Raw genomic sequence first — 16,580 nt, forward strand, 5'->3', positions numbered from 1 at the left:
TCCTAGCAGCCCACAGTAAATGGTTCAGCAAGTAATCGAGTTCGGAACTCGAAATCCAACTTAGGAGTTCTGCCTTCGGCGCCAAATGGTACTCCCGAGACTGTTTCTACTCACAATGTTTAGGAGGGGCGGATCCAAATTCGACTAGGAGAGATGAAGATGAGGAACGGATTCGCCAAAGGAAGCTCGAAGAAGCGCTGGAAGTCAAGCCTCTCAACCGCATCATCGCTGCCTACCTCAAGTATCTCCATCTATCGATTGCTATTCTTCTTATCCCTTTCTTTAGTTATGCGCATGTGTGTTCGATGAATGTTGATCGCTTCTTCTGCATAAGAGTTTTCACGAATGCTGATGAAATGACTTACGTTTGGCTCGTCATCGATATATCAAATTTAACCGATGTTTGATGTGCTCGATTTTCACAACTTCGATTAAAAGCTAAAACGATTGGCTTCTGATCATCTGACGATTTCTCTGTTCTTTCTTTTTTCGAGAAATTTTCGGGTTTAAATTGTTACTCGATGAATTGTCTTTCAATTATGGATTTGTCTGTTTGGCTGGACTGTGAGAGTGGTTTCTGCAGCATCTTCAGTTTTGCTATTACATAAATGTAGTTTTCCTTAAGACTTGTTTATTGCGCTTTGCTTATATTTCAGTTGGAATTTTTGCCTCTTGGATTCTGTGTTACGTATTTTTAACTTGTTTTAGCCCGCAGTTTCTCATTTTTCTCATCATACTTTCCTGTGATTGTGGCTTAGATTATGGGTCACTAATATCGCTATTACTATTTTTACAGCTATCCATATGCTGCAGAAGAGGATGTCAAAAGATATGAAAGATCTTTTTAAAAGCTTCCACCCGCCCAAGGTATTCATCTCTGCTTGGCTTATAATTTTCTGTTGCAACTTGCAAGTGAAACCATGTGGTGTTAAAATTGTACAGAATAAATGAATTCCTGTGGACATGTTTCAAACATTATTAGTCCAGCTAAAAATGGTCAATTATTCATTACTTAATTGTTTGGAAGAGCCATGGACATAGTTTTCTAAAATTTTGTAATATAGTAGGGACTAGGGATAGACTTGCATGTTTAGGAAGACTTTGATTACTTGGAGTGTCCAGCATTGAGGCACCCGGACTTGTGTCATGTGGAATACAGGAATGCAATTCCTGTTTGATTTATGTGGTCTGTAAGTAAAGCTGTGTGGAGGATAAAACATTTTTAATCATGATTCATTGCTAAATTTTGGCTAGGCGGCCTTTTTCAACTCTACCTTTTAGTCTATGGGAGTTGATTGATTGTCCACTTTTTGTTTACCTAGTCGCCCTCTATACAGTAAGGAAGACTCAACCAAAGAAATCTATTAACAAACAATGATTTTTTTAAAAAAAAGAGCGCATTGAGTGCTATTTGTATGGTAATAAATTACAGTGCCCACTTCTACGTATAGTTTGTCAGACCATTGTGTAGGATATTGGTTTCCCTGCTCCTGGTGAAGTATGTCTTGGATACTTGTGTGGGTCTACTGATGTTCACTTTTGCTCTCAGGCTGTTTGTATCAGTATACTTGATGTTCTCCACATTATTTGCATAAGTTTGTAGAGAATTTTACAGGTTTGAATAAATTTGGGACCTCTATTATATCACTTTGCAGATATGTATGGCGAAGACGATGTAAGCCTCATTTTCTTAAAATTCTCTCTGTACCTAAACTTATGAGGGATTGATTAGGCATGTGTTCTGATGTTGTTTTGACGTGGTCTCCATCTCCCTAACCGCTTATTCCCCAAAAGAGATGTCCATTGAACTGAGTTTGGAAGATGTGAAGAGGGTTGATTTGTATTATGGATTCCAATTTGAGGTAATTTTGGTACATTTTCTTTCCATTTCCTTTTCTTGCATTAGTTGATTTTGCTCCTCATGTATGGCTTAGTATATTTGTCAATGACGATTCTTTTGTCTTTTATCAATGGACTGCAGAAGGAATAAACCATTGAAACAACCTACACTACAAATCCTTGATCCAATATGCCGGTAAGCTTCAATGTGTAATACTACTAGGCTTCAAGTAAGGCAAGATGAACCGGATCTTGCTGTGGAGCTTGGTTGTGGCTTGTGTTAGTGTGCTGCTGTTGAGCCATAACTGCACCACTGCTGACTACATAAGACAAAATGCTTGAACAAATAAATAATTCAGTAACTTGGACTTCTATTCAGTTGATTATATGAAGAATTATGACACCTTGAAAATATTGATAAGCAAAAGAATTGAGCTCACGCACCCTGATATCTTAAAAGGCTAATACAACTCAGCAGGTCTAGATTTCAAACTATTTCTGTCAGCTTCACGACTATTGCTGAGATTTTATCTTGACAAAATTGGACATTTATCTGATTTTATTGTTAAGAAACGTAAATTAAATGTTGCTTGCAAAGCCCTAGTGTTTTCTTAGTGTTAATAGTTTCTTTAAGATTTACTGCTTTATGTATTTTTTTTTTTAATTTCATTACATCTTTTACATGTGAAGCCCCTGTAGTAACTTGGTAATAGTCTTTTAAGATTCGCCGCTATAGACATTATCAAAATTGGTGCCCTCTTGCAGGGTCGATATTTTGTCGCATTTTGGAAACTGAGGAAAATATCATCAAAGATGGATGCTGCTGACTAAATGCATCTCATTGGTTTCTTACAATCTTTCTTTCTTCAGTTTATTGTTGTGCAAGTTACTTTCCCATTGTTTAAGTTGTGTAACACCTCTCATCGTGGCGGCGTCCTGAAGTCTTATTGGGCTTATTTAACTGCTGTGAACAATTTCATGCATTTGATTTTTTTTCTCTTTATTGTGTGTTTTTTTTTTCCTGCTGAGGTTTTGTGGATTATATTTAGATTTGATGTTTAGTTTTGCTCAAAATACTAGCGTATTTATTTGCAAGTCATTGTAACTCCATTTAGAAACTTGGAGTTGTTGAAATTACCTTAAATCTGCACTCATGAGAGAGTATAGGAAACTATCAATGAGCTAACGTACAGAATACTTTATTGTGCTTCTTTCCAGAAGTGTGACGGTTGGGACTGACAAAATGAAATGTTTTTGGGTAAGGAAGGGGTCACACCAAACTTTATAATAATAGTATATATCTCGTTCTCTCTATCGATGGGAGGCAATATTTTTCCCAGTTATGGTAAGTAACCATCAATGTTTGCTATAGGGAGAGGTTGTTTGAGTTCTCTTATTTCTCTTTTGCAAGAACCTCTGCAGAGATCTCTTCATGGAAACACCTGGAAGACTGTACAGTTGAGATAGTGATGGTGCTTTAGGCCCTCTGCTGCTGGTCTTCTTAATCCTCTCTTCCATTTCTCGACCTGCAAGCCAAATTATGGCTCTGGCCTACAGATACAGACACATTCAGGTAATGAGGATCGCCTAACACTGATTTGGGATTTGCTTACTTTTGAAGATAAATATATATTTGAGACGAATCAATGTCTTTTCAGAGGAATCACCTGAAGCTCGGTTATGTCGCAAATATTCATCTGCCCATTGTGAAAAAAGGCTATAGGTTGCTTCTGGGTTGCTGCTTTCGATGCCTCAGGTACCCTACATTAATCAATAATCTTTCTAAAAAATTCTTGAAATAGTTTGAGATTCATAAAATTATTCAAAAATAGCAAAGAAAAAAAATAATCTAACACAGGAAATTTTGAAACTAATTTGCAATTTACGTCGAAGTTTGTTGCTGATTAAGAGATTGGAAAGAACTGGAATCAAGATCCAAGCTGCAATTCCTCATTATCGTCCAATTACTCCCTCTTTGACGCCACAAAACCATGTTGTGCAAGAGTGAATTTTTTTGATGTTGGAAATCTCTCTAGAAATGTTGTTGCAATGAAAACTGAATGCATAGATAGATAAGATAGAAAATGCTTTGATTTGAAGGATTGGGGATCTTCAAACAGTTTTATATATATATATATATATATATATAGATAGTTGTTGTACCAGGCAGGAAGAGAGTGCAACTTTGACAAGAAAACGTAAAACTAAATGCGCACGTGGGAGATTTCCACAATGTAATTGGCCACATGGAATAACAAAGTTTTTTGCACTTGCCAAAAAAAGAAAAAACACAAGTAGTTTTTGTCACATGGCTGTTAGAATTGTAGTTGTGAAGTTACCGAAAATGGTTTGTGATGGCTGAGCTAATGTGATGGATTTAATTTTCTTGTGCAACAGCTCCCCGACTTTTTTATTAAGTCACGTAACTTTCACATGATGCAAAAATATAATAGAAATAAACAATTTTTATTCTTATTTGTTTTTCTTTCGAATTTTGAGGTTATTTTTTGATTTTTTTTAAAAATGAATTCAATAATTAATTAATATATATTTCATGGAATAAGTATTTATGCATTTGTGTTATCATGGGTATCATTGGACTTATTAATTGTTCAAGCATTGAAGTGTAACAAAATAGTAAGGAAAGAACATAGTGCATTATGATACGACGGAGCACATGTGAGTTTTGCCAACTCATATGCGCCGAATCTTGGTGAGCTTTAATTTCTCTAGTCTATTGAATTTAGGCACGTGAATCATGTATCGTCGAACACTGAACACTCACATGGCACGTGCTATTTTTTTTTAGGAAAAGCAAAATCTTAAGCCTGCCATGTGTTTATCACATTAAAAACCAAGTGTTTAGGAGAGCCCGATTAAGTTCGTAATCGTGTTTTAATATCTTAGGGATTTTTTTACCATATAAAAAGAAAGATACTTGTTTCTTAAAAAATGTTTTTGGCTGCCTTTTGCCCAAGTCATTCTGTCAGGTTTGTAACTTGATATCAAGCCCTTTAATTGACACATATATAGATGATGGTGAACATATACATATGCAAGAGACACCTACACAGACGCTATACATGTAATACATACACATATATATAAATATCTTGATATCAAAGAAAGATATATGCACGAGATTTAAGAGTTGGAAAATCGGGAATTTCCTATGCTGGAAAAGTTTCACATTTAATTTGGGCATTGTTCGTCGAGTATCATGCATGTGTATGTGGTTATGTGCTACTGTATACACACACACGTATGTGTGAATGTGAATGCGTATGCGTGCAATATAAAGGGGTTTCAAAATGTAAGCATTTCCTATTTTGGAAAACGATGAGAAATTTTCTACTATCACATACCATGTTTTGCAAGTTGTAAAATATCCTAACCACCAAATCACATTTTAGATAAGTTGATCTAATTTAATTTTTTAGATCACAATTTAACAACACAATATATCAACTATACATATATTTATTTATTTACAGGACCAGTAGTGGATGTTAAGGAAATTAATATTCATATGACAATTAAAATTGTTAGAAATAAATGGGCAATAGTTTAATCACGTGTTCAAATAAATGAATAACATGCACAATTAATATCATATCATGTCAATATCGATGCACATGCATCTCTTTCTTTGGGTCTTAAATTACAATCGTGAAAGATAGTAATTAAGACAATATTACTCATTTATGTGTTGGAAATGTTGTAAACTCCAGTTATAAATATTACCAATACTACAATATCACACCAGCAGCCACAATGAGCAGAAATTCTATCTTCCACCAAAAGCCATCCTCATCAAAAGGAATAGACAAACAAACGGGCAAGGTATGGCCAATCGAGATAGAGCTTAAGAAGGGAGACATTGAAAATGCTGTATTAGTTTTAACCAATAATGATGTGAAGACATATATTTTACCCTACTTGAGCAGTGACAGAAAGAAACAGATCAAGAGCGAAGAAAAAATCTACATCTCCATGTATGATTGCAATGATGCCAAGAAGGAATATAAAGGCAATGGTATTTTCCTCCAGAAGATGAACAGTGCATACCTTTTGGGATGGAATGAAATAATTCAGAAAAAGAATCCACAACCCAGAGATACAATAGAAATACGTTATAATGATTCTACTGATTTCGAGTTCCTGCTGACAATAGAGTATGTTTGTGTATATGCCTTAATTTTGTAGTATGATTATAAATATGCATGTAAAATTGAAGCTAATGATGTTTTTCATTCTTTGTGCCACAGATTGTCATGCACCAAATTTTTATCAAGGGAGACTTCATGATTAATTGAAGCAACGCATAAGATTCATGGGACAAACTGCAAAAAAATAGAGGGAAAAAGATGTACATATTGCAAATCATGCACGCACATAACATACGCTATTAGTCACAGTTTATTGTCTCTTAGTGTAGTTTTATTGTATTCTCGTGTTTGGATTTTTTGTTCTATCATTCCTTCGATTGTGTTTCCATTTGCAGAAATGGATGTAACCAAAAAGGACAAACTACAAGAGATATGATCATAAGCCAATATCAAGTTCCATTGATCTATTTGTACTTTTCATCAACGCATGCTTTCACTAACCCATCTCACCAATGGTAGTCAAAAATTAACTCAAAAAGTTACCATCACCCCTAGCCAAACCTATATAGAACCAATATGTAAAGAAGGAAAGAGATAGTTTGAATTAGGTATGAGAGAGAGTTTGTTTTGTGATGAGTAACACCCAGAATTCCAAAAGCAGGAGGCCTTTTGGCATTGATGGCACCCTTAATCCACGAAATTATGATAGTTGAAGGCATTAAATATAAAATAATCACAAGGAATGCTCACAATATGTCAATTTCTGGATTTCCAAATAATAATACAAAGTTGCATGCAGAACATCTCACGTATTAGACAATGTAAGTTGAAAGATTTCAAGTGATATAATGATCTGAGTTGTACATATAAAGTAGAATAACACTACTTCAAGTTTTATTGATATTTACCTCACAAGCAGCAGATGGAGCATAAAACTCCTCAAATTCAGTAATGCTTCAAGTTGTCCAGCTACTCATGTAGATCCTTTAATGGGGAGCTCATCCACATCCTGCTCAGTAGGAGTGGATTTAATGAGCTGCGGGCTCTCTTAGTAATGCTCCCCATTATCTGATGACACCATACTTTTCCTAATATATGCCAAACAACAATTTCAACAGTTAGCAAAAGCCAGTTAACATAACTTATAAAAGGGTATAGAATTAACAATAACTCAGATCCAACGAAAAGCCATGCCAGCAGAAAACAATTTTTGGTAGCTAGAATTGAGTAAGAACTTAAGCCGTAATAAAAAAACTTCCTTGAAACCAAAAATAACAAAAAAATGGGGTGGTGGGGGATGACTAGGTCAACAAACAAAACCAAGTGTGCATAAACAAGAGGACTTTACGTCCAATAAAACTAATGGCAGCAATTTACAACCATGAATCCGTTCTTCTAGGAACCCTAATTAATGACTAATGCTAAAGAAACAAAACCTCCCACCAAAACCATTAGATAACAATTTCAAAGCTAAGTTATGAAACTGAGATCTGTAGCAGCAGAATTAGCTGCACAACATGACCAAAAACAGAGGGAAAGAGAGAGACAGGTTACGGATACTAGTTTCTGCGGATTCTGATAGGATTTGTATTTCTAGAATATCATAGCAGCAGTTAAGGAATAGGTAGAGAGAGATCTAATGTCAAAAGCTATCTCCTCAATTTGGCACGCTTGGAGAGGCTGCTAGTAGGAGGGGCTCGAGACTTCCCAAATGCCTTTGCCTTCCTTCTCTTTCTATCATCTTCACTATCTGAATCTTCTCCTTTCTCCCTGTCGGCATTGCTGGCTTCCCTCTCCAACTCCTCCCATGTCTTACCTTTTTCTTCCTCAGAGTCTTCTTCTGAGTCCTCCTCCTCATCATCTTCAGAGTCCACCAATGATTCACTGTCAGAGGCATCATCTTCCGACTCGGAGACAACCTCTAAATCTGATGGTTCATAACCATGGTCTGACTCCTCAGACTTATCAGAATCTGAATCACTAGCTTCCAAGTTCAGAAATTCCCAACCACCATCATCTATGAAGCTCTGTGGATCATCTGTGATTGCTTTCAGTATCTGCCTCCAGTTCAAATTCAATCTGCTCTCATAATACTTTATATCCGTTGTATCAAGCCATTCCTTGATGCCATCAAGTGATGTTGAAGGAATGGAGTCAATCCTGAGTACATCACGCTTGAAGTCCTTAAAAACAATTGTCATATCAAAATTTTTCTGCCCAAGACCAACTCTCTCCAGGTTGACAATCTCAATCTCGCTCAGTGTGATCACAAGGAAAGGAGTTTCTACTAACTCTACCAGGCAGCTTGAAGTTGGAACAATGAAAGCTGAGGCCTTGTGAGGCACCCCATGGAAACCAAGTTCCCTGAGAGGCATGTCAAACTCAAGGTCAAGCCCATTAAATTGGGGCTGGCCCCATAGATCGTTTACTCGACTCACAAAACTCTGGAAGTCCATGTTGATCTTGTTCTTCCTATCCCTTTCTCGTTGCTCTTCTTCAATCTCATCAGGATCATAGGCTGACCTCTTTCCACCTCCCAGCGTCTGAACCACATCCATCACCTCAACATAAAACTGCACATCCTTGGTCTTCTTGTTTCCCACCATGATGTGATTGTGCAGATGGAAATGCAGAAGAGTAATCATCTCCTTCTCTGCAGGCTGGAAAAATGTATGCTTGATGTTTGCAAACATGATATCCACACGCTCCTCAGGTCTAGTGGTAGAATACCTGAACCCATTTACATGAGCTTCAAGTGTACCAGGAATCTTTCTTCCACGACCACCAAAGACAGGACGGATCCAAAGTTCAAGCAACCTTATCGGTTTGAATCTGTTCCCCGCAAGTTGTAGCTTCTCCTGAGTAACAAGAGTTGCCCTCTCGGCTCTCTCAGACTCCCTGGCCACGACTTGTCGCCTAAGAGTTTTTATCTGCTGAACCACTTCACTTATGTGCCTTGGGTCCTTGGAGCGAAAAGAAACCTCTTTCAAATATATAGCACCTTGGTATTTCAGGGAGTTAGCATCATGAGGATTAAAAGGAGTTCCAGGAACGTTAAAAATGATTCGTATGTAGCAATTTCGGTTTGTGTCACTCTGGCTGGAGACTGTTCTTATGGTAGCAACATGAAAAGGAACCATACTTCCATAGATAGGCAATATAACAGCCTCATTCTTCTGGTCGATCTGAATCATCAAACCCTTTGGAGGGGGTAGGTCATTCACATTCTTATAGGCAACCAAATCAGCTGAAGTCCTCGCAGAAGCACGACTATCCCCTGCACCACTTCCTCCACCAGCAAGACGCCGGGCAGTTTCTTCATTCTTTTGACGAGCAAGTTCTGCTTGATGCTGCCTCCGTAGCTCCTCCTTTGTAATTTCATGATTATCTGATCTGAGGGTTGTCTTTGACATGAAAGCCTCCGACCCATTAGCTTCTGGCTTTGCTTTAGGCTTTTCTTCTTCTTCATCATCCTCATTGAATGAGTAAGCTACATCTTTAACAGCTTTAGAACTCTTGGAAGTCACAACCTCTGGGTTTTGATCACCAATGATAACAGTATCTGCCAGTAACAGTGAAAAATTCTGGGTTTTTGGGTTTTTGGTCGGTCTCTGCAAATTCTGAAAACCAAGTGAAACATTAAAAACCATTTTTGCCTTCACCACTTTATCATTCTTGGAATTTATATTCAATCCTGACTCACGAAACTCAAGACCAATACCAGTCCCAGCAGACTTTGTCAGATTGGGAACCAACTCAGGAGCTTCCTTCTCAACCACAGAAAGGGCTGCTTGATATGAAGCACTGATATTGTTCCCAGGCTTCAGTACAGCAATTGCAGCTTCATGGGCCTTGAGAAGAACCTCATATGCCTTGCTCTGCAGCGGATTCGCATCAATCAAAAAAGTCCTCGCAATATTTGAGCAGTAACTGCTATATCGGGATCCAACAGCACAAATGATCACACTAGCAGAATCATAGTACAGATACTCATCATTGCTTGCAGCACTCGGCCTGAGATCAAATTCCCCTCCACTCTGAAATATTGGAGGGTAACAGATATCAACATTCTCCGCCTTCAGTTTCACCTTAGCTTTAGACGGTTCCAGTATGGCCTTCTCTGTATCATCCATCAATGAAGAATGGGTGACTTTCTTCTCCTCGTCAATAACATTCTCAAGCTTTGGAACCACAACATTGTTCATCACATTATAAGCCAAGAAAGCAGCCTTCTTCACATTCAAAAGCTCACCAGCATCCTTGACAGCAAACAGGTCAGACAAGCCGTTGGTCACATCACCAAGTACAAAGCCAGCATTGTTTAATTTCTCTGCCCATCTTTCCAGAAGGTTCCCTTCAGGAGCCTCTTTTGCAATGTACCCCACAACGATGTCCTCACTTGAATGAGCACGAACTGCACAAAATATAGCATCCATTAGCGCAGTTCCATCATCATTCTTTGCCTTCACATGCATGACAACCTCTACCCCAACAGCTTTGGTTGCAGTATTTTTCACAACTCCAAGAAGAGACGCTTTCTTCTGGCTGCACAAAAAATGGATTTGTTTGCTGGTGAAAACCATTACTGTCTCCGGGAACTCATAGCCCAACAACCAAATGTTCAGGGCCGAGGACTTCATGTACCGCAGATCCTCTGAAGGTGGCGGAGTTGCTATTGCAAGGACATCAGAGGAACCCCATAAATCAGCTTTATGTCCACTCCAGTGTGAATAGAGGGCCTTCAATCGTGTACCAAAGTTCTCCACATCTATTGAATAAGCATTCCCCGCCCCAGTCGTCTTCCCATTCGGCAGTTGGTCATTAACATTCCGCTGGTCTGACATCTTAAAATACAAACAGTTCTGGTGGCAGTTTGCAGCAATCTGCATATTACAATCAGTCAAATAATGCCAACAAGGTACACAGAGAAAAACATCAAAATTGCAAATTTTTTCTGTGCAATTGATTTTTAATCTACCCATTCAGAGAGATGAAGAAAATGCAAATCCCACGACTGATATCATAAGGAACTTCCTACACAAGACATGCAAAATCTGAAAATAAATAATTGAAAAGCTAAGTTGACTGCCCACTCCTATTTTGTGAATGACAGCCGTACAACAAAAAATCAATATAAGTTCATCAAAAAAGTAAAACAAATCAAATTGACAAATTCAAATGTCTTAGTATAAGTGTCTAACTATGCAACACAATTCCGCTGTTATTCAAACATTTCAATTTCTCATAACACCAAAATCGAATTTACACAAACAATTATAGTACAAACCCCAAAATCAAGACCATCAATCAGATATCTCAAATTCATGCCCTCCAGGAGAATACTTCAACAATCTTCACACAAAAAATATGAAGGATTCAGAGCCGACATATCACATTCAAGATGTCTAACTACGTCAGATAAATTCACTGATATGCAAACATTCAATTTCTCATACCATTAAATCGAATTTATACAAACTATTATGGTTTCCCAAAATACTTCGAAAATCACTGAAATCAATCAGAGAAATTACATTCGTAAACTCCATGATCATACTTCAACAATTACGAAGGATTCACAGCCAACACATCAAATTCAAAACACCGAAATCTATAAGATAATTTCGCAGCTATTCAAACACTTCAACTGCTCATTCAATCGAAAACGAATTTAAAAAAAGCAAGACGGTTTCACAACCCAAAAAAGACTTCGAAAATAACTAAAATCGATCAGAGAACTCACATTCGTAACCTCCAGGAGAATGCTTCAACAATCTTCGAACAATAAAATCGAAGGATTCAAAGCCAGTTACGGTTCGAGTTCAACCTGTGGCGGCAGCACATAACCTTCGAGAGAGACACGGAGTAGGGTTAGGGTTTCTAGAGAAACCGAATACAACACACAATACGAGACCCAAGAAGAAGAAAAAACAACGAATCAAAACGCAGAAACAACGAGAAAGCGAAGGCCCGGACACTGAATGGACATTGATTCAGAAGAAAATCGTAGGCAGCGACAATATCGAATGTGATGAATGTCGAGGGAAGAACGATAGAGAGAATTTTGATTTCGAGAACTCGAGGGAGATTTATTTAGGGGGAAAAGCAAAACTACCGCCTTAAAACTATTGTTTCTCTGCAAAGTACCCACCAAACTATTAAAAATTGACTGTGACACCCCAAACTATTGCAAACATTCAAAGTGCCCCCTCTGTCTAATAATCTCGGATATATTATACAACATTACGGATAACTATATTTTCATTCATTGTGATTGAGGAAATTTCTATGAAGGGAGAACTCATGGTCAAATGGGCAACGCTTGTGTTGGCATGGAGGTAATATGTATGTTAATCATGCTCTCTCATTGGTTTAATCCTCTCCGGATGTATAAACTTACCCAATATTCATAGTATGTGAATTAATACAAAAGTTTGATGAGTATATTCAATATGCACTCAAAGATAGCGGGAGCGAAAAACAAGTCAAGCTTAGTAAATTATTTGGCGACTAAGTTATAGTTATAGTCGTACGTATTCCTTTTAAAATCTGGGCCTCATTATTTTGGAGCGAATCTTTCCTGCTCATATATTTTCCCGCTAGAGATAAATTTTCCTGCTCACGTGTTTTCCCGCCACAAATTCTCTCTAGCTCTTACCCGAAATCTCTAGATACTTTCGGATAAAGCCGCTCCCTCTATTAGATGGGCAACACGTGTTTGCTCAACGTGATATCTGTAAATGGGTCTGGGCCATAGACATTAAACCCAAACCAGACGCAAAACTTACGTCAGAGACTTTCTTACCCCAAGCCCGTCCAGATGCCTGATGCCAAAACTTTCATATATGTTTTTGGCATCAGCCAAGTAAATTATCAACATCCAACACCAATATTTACAAATGAGTCATTAGTTGAACGACAATCACATATATTACAAGTAAAGGATCATCCACCCATTAGGTCATAGGTTCGCTGTTTCAAAAATAAAAAACATTCAATGCCAATATTCAGTTTAAAAGATAACACTGCATATCTAATAATGGAAGGAGGGGGAAAAGAAAAAGAGTAGTGATACAAAGTATAAACTGAAGCCATTACTCGTTTATGTCATAGCCATACTATTTTAGTTTAGGAAGAAACAAACGTTCTTTTTATTGTTCTAAGAAGCAAACTACTTACCAGACTTGCCTTTTAGCTGCACATTGCTTGGCAGAGTCCACCCTCTTATTCTCTTAATCCATATAAATACCAGCGAGTGTTACCAGTCAGCATCATAAGCAACTTCATGGTCGTTATGTCATAGCCATACTATTTCAGTTATAAAAAAATTTGTAATTTAATACATGAACAAGCAAACGTTCTTTATATTGCCCTAAGAAGCAAACGACTCACCAGACTTGTCTTTTAGGTTCACATTGCTTGCCAGACTCCACCAACTTAATCCATATAAATACCAGCGAGTGTTAGCATTCAGTATCATATGCAACTTGATACTAGAAAAAAACCATGCAAACAACAGTGACATGCCGATTCTTAGTCCTTGCAGTTACCTATTTGTTCTTGCTGGCAACCTTAGGAGCCCGGGTTGGGTCCAGGATTTCACCGGATGTTTTCGAATGCAATCGTGTTGCTCCAGTAGTTAGGGACTGCTATGCTTACTTGAGCGGGAATGACAAAAAGCCATCAGAACCTTGCTGCAGTGGAGCTAAGATGATTATGGAAATGGCTTCCGAACCAGGAAAGAAGTTTCTCGGATGCAAGTGTTTCAAGGAAGAAGATTCGTATCTTAGCAACATCAATCAAAATGAAATGTTGGAGCTCTCTAAAGGGTGCAACATGAATTTGACACCACTCTCCTGCAGTTAGTTCGTCTCCCCCCACCCTGCAAACCATTCTGTTAATCAAACAGTTGTTCTCTCTTCATAAAATCTGTCAAAATAAGTCACTCCACACAGTGGATAACGTTGAAGCCAATTTTATAGCATCAGAGCAAAAGTCAAGTGTCTTCTATCCATGAAAAGTATTGCATACTCATCAAGTGTCTGTCAATAAATCATTCGGTGGATAGCCTTGAAGCTATTTTATAGGATCAGAACAAAAGTGATGTAAGTATCTTCTATGAATAAAAAGTAAAGCATACAATCATAACTCAGTATCTAAAACCCCAAAAACAAAACATGAGTCGCCTCTGTTTTAACCAGACCAGCTACTGAAATACTTGAGTAGCCCATAGAAGATGCATCCATAATCAAGTCATATTTGAAATCTAGAATGAATTCTTGGACTTAGGACGTAATGTAATCCCATCCAGAAGGTGCATTCAGTTGATGTTGTATGTAGAAGAGCCTTGACACGGAACAAAAAAAGTTCCAGAGATCTGTTTGTTGCAGGGATCTTGCTAGTGATTACGATTTGTTTCAGACCCTTCCAAAAGAAGAAACAAATTGGAACTACCATCATGAACATGAAGAATGCTTAGTGTCGAACCTAAATTTATGCAAAGCAAAACTAACCTTTGCTCCAGAACACAAGGATCTTGCACCTAGCTTATCATAAAAAGTCACAAGCGGGCTTCAAGCATCGTGTCCGTGGATTTGGAAATAATGGCCTATATAACTCTGCTCAAGAATTCATCTACCGTCATCGTGGTGAAACCCGTAGAAGTAGAAGCATGCGAGCATCTATACTAATAAAATAACTGTCTACCCGAAGGAGTGAGGTAATCCAGCTTGTAGGGAAGATCACGCAGGAGGTGCAGGTACATGGGTAATCAGTATAAAGCTATCACCATACTTGTGCAGCAGGATCGGAGCAACAAGACTCTTCATTCTGCATTTGACACAATAAATTTTCCAAATGTGATATGAAAAAGCACAACCTTAAGACTTGCAGAATGAATGGTCAATTATTGCTTCCTTGTTAAGAAAAAAAAGGAAACAATTATTTAAAAACGTACCCAAACCATCATCATGAAGCCGTGAGCAGTCACCTGGCCCCTAATTTCTAGAAACAATTATTAGCAGCAGAGACCAAAAACCCTAAGATTCAAGTGAACAACAAGTACCGTAAAACTGATCTGCGAAGGTCCATAATCATAGGAGACGAGAATGATGAGATCTCTGCCGTCAGCTCCATGCAAGCTCTGCTTCGATCATCCCAAGCTCCTGGGTGCTTCTCTCCAATGTCTCTGCCATTTCTCTTCGGCTCTTCGACTTTAATTAAGGCTGGAGCAATGGGCCCAAGACTTTAGCTGTTTAGTTTGGGCCTTTTCATGTTACTCTTGGGCCAGCTAATTCTTTTAGTCCAGTTTCATACGCACATAGTTCCCCAACGGTTGAAAAGTATATTTCCTTCAATCAGTTATTCAGTTCAATGCAAAATATTTCCTTTAACCATATGAAAAAGAATAAAATATTTCCTAACGGTAATATTTCATTTGAATGTTTCCTTAGATTAATAATTATAGATCATTCACCCCAACCAACATTGATTCCATCTTGGCAAACTCCATGTTTACCTGCTGATCAACCAAACAACCCACTTATTGTGATTGTGGGAAGTGGGCCAGTTCTAGCACAAACCGTCAACCCAAGGATATGGGCCGTCTTGGGCTCACGCCCTTGGCCCACTTTACTTCTTTATTATGGGAAATTTTATCTACATACCACAAAAACATTATTTTTACATTATTTTTTAAACACATGATAAGTTTACATCAAAAAATTATAAGTGTATACACAAAATTATAATGAAAATAGTAATTTACCCTTGATGTCTAAAATATTAGAAATCCTATTAGTAAGTTTACACACAATTGTCTCTTTAATCCCAAAAATATCGACAAAAATATATTTTTCGTCCCTCAACTATGGAGCAAGTTTCATTTTAGTCTCTGAGCTTTTTTCTTTCATTTTCGTCCCTCAACTATTGAAAAGTATCATTTTCGTCCTTCGAGTAAGATTGAGGTCAAGAAATGCTTGCGTGGCACCTATGTGGCATGCAGAAGAAATCTGATATGATGAACAATAGGATGCCATGTAGGATTTTTCCATCGTCGGATTTATTTGAGGGACAAATGGGGTACTTTTCCATAATTGGGGACGAAAAAGGGAGGAAAAAAAAATCTAACGGACGAAAATGAAACCCGATCAATAGTTGAGAGATAAAAAGTACTCTTTTGCCCAAAAATATCTAATCTTCTCCTTCTACCCTTCGTTCTTTTCTGTATATTCTTTTATACTTATGTGTCGATTTGGGTATGGTTTATGATTTATCTTCAAGAGATCGCAAGCACAAGCAAGATCCACATACATACTTGCGCAGAAAAGAGAGAAAAACGTCTGACAATGCTTTATGTTCCATCTCTTTCAGATCTTTTTGTTAGCGTCGCTTGGAGATTGGAGAGTTGCCGGAGAAACGAAAGGCTACTAATGAATCTATCAAAACCGTCGACATAGCCATAACCACCGACCGCCGCAATCTCAACTGGGTGTATTGGATTTTTTTTCCTGACGTGAATAGAATATGAAAAATATGTACAAATTCTTTGCAAATGGTCAAACACCTATTTTTAACAAGAAAATAATTTATTGCTTCACTGTCACTCGAGACTTATCCCACCTGTCAAGGGAT

At 37.8% G+C, this 16,580-nt stretch overlaps 2 protein-coding genes and 1 long non-coding RNA gene across 8 annotated transcripts; 2 read left to right on the forward strand and 1 right to left on the reverse strand.

Annotated features, from left to right (window-relative positions):
- Positions 1-19: 19 nt before the first annotated feature.
- On the forward strand, positions 20-7,098 carry LOC119997182. 2 transcript variants are annotated; one of them, XR_005467976.1, is made up of 7 exons: positions 20-241; positions 797-867; positions 1,656-1,675; positions 1,795-1,862; positions 1,982-3,412; positions 3,498-3,595; positions 6,108-7,098. It is a non-coding gene; the product is annotated as an uncharacterized LOC119997182 (long non-coding RNA). The 2 variants fall into 2 exon arrangements; XR_005467975.1 differs by lacking the exon at positions 6,108-7,098 and adding an exon at positions 3,733-3,872.
- Positions 7,099-7,274: 176 nt separating this feature from the next.
- LOC119997180 (FACT complex subunit SPT16-like) lies at positions 7,275-15,140 on the reverse strand. 5 transcript variants are annotated; one of them, XM_038844033.1, is made up of 7 exons: positions 14,905-15,063; positions 14,462-14,777; positions 13,499-13,830; positions 13,341-13,384; positions 13,128-13,256; positions 11,692-11,795; positions 7,275-10,831 (listed from the first exon to the last, which is right to left on the reverse strand). In XM_038844033.1, the coding sequence occupies exon 7, from the start codon at positions 10,790-10,792 to the stop codon at positions 7,598-7,600; it is 3,195 nt and encodes a 1,064-aa protein (XP_038699961.1). In that variant the 5' UTR covers positions 10,793-10,831; positions 11,692-11,795; positions 13,128-13,256; positions 13,341-13,384; positions 13,499-13,830; positions 14,462-14,777; positions 14,905-15,063; the 3' UTR covers positions 7,275-7,597. The 5 variants fall into 5 exon arrangements, with proteins under 5 accessions (XP_038699961.1, XP_038699958.1, XP_038699959.1 ...); XM_038844030.1 differs by having other exon boundaries at positions 13,128-13,830; positions 14,905-14,951; positions 15,013-15,140; XM_038844031.1 differs by having other exon boundaries at positions 13,128-13,830; positions 15,013-15,140.
- LOC119996840 (non-specific lipid-transfer protein 3-like) lies at positions 13,455-13,814 on the forward strand. The gene has a single exon (XM_038843632.1). It carries the CDS (start codon positions 13,455-13,457, stop codon positions 13,812-13,814), a length of 360 nt encoding a protein of 119 aa, XP_038699560.1.
- Positions 15,141-16,580: the final 1,440 nt, after the last annotated feature.

This window comes from Tripterygium wilfordii, chromosome 4 (assembly GCF_013401445.1).
Source record: "Tripterygium wilfordii isolate XIE 37 chromosome 4, ASM1340144v1, whole genome shotgun sequence".
Classification (NCBI taxonomy): domain Eukaryota; kingdom Viridiplantae; phylum Streptophyta; class Magnoliopsida; order Celastrales; family Celastraceae; genus Tripterygium; species Tripterygium wilfordii.

What these genes read in the sequence shown, in the direction of transcription:
- LOC119996840 (XM_038843632.1), top strand. Translation starts at nt 13,455, where the DNA reads ATGCAAACAACAGTGACATGCCGATTCTTAGTCCTTGCAGTTACCTAT.
- LOC119997180 (XM_038844031.1), bottom strand. Translation starts at nt 10,792, where the DNA reads ATGTCAGACCAGCGGAATGTTAATGACCAACTGCCGAATGGGAAGACG.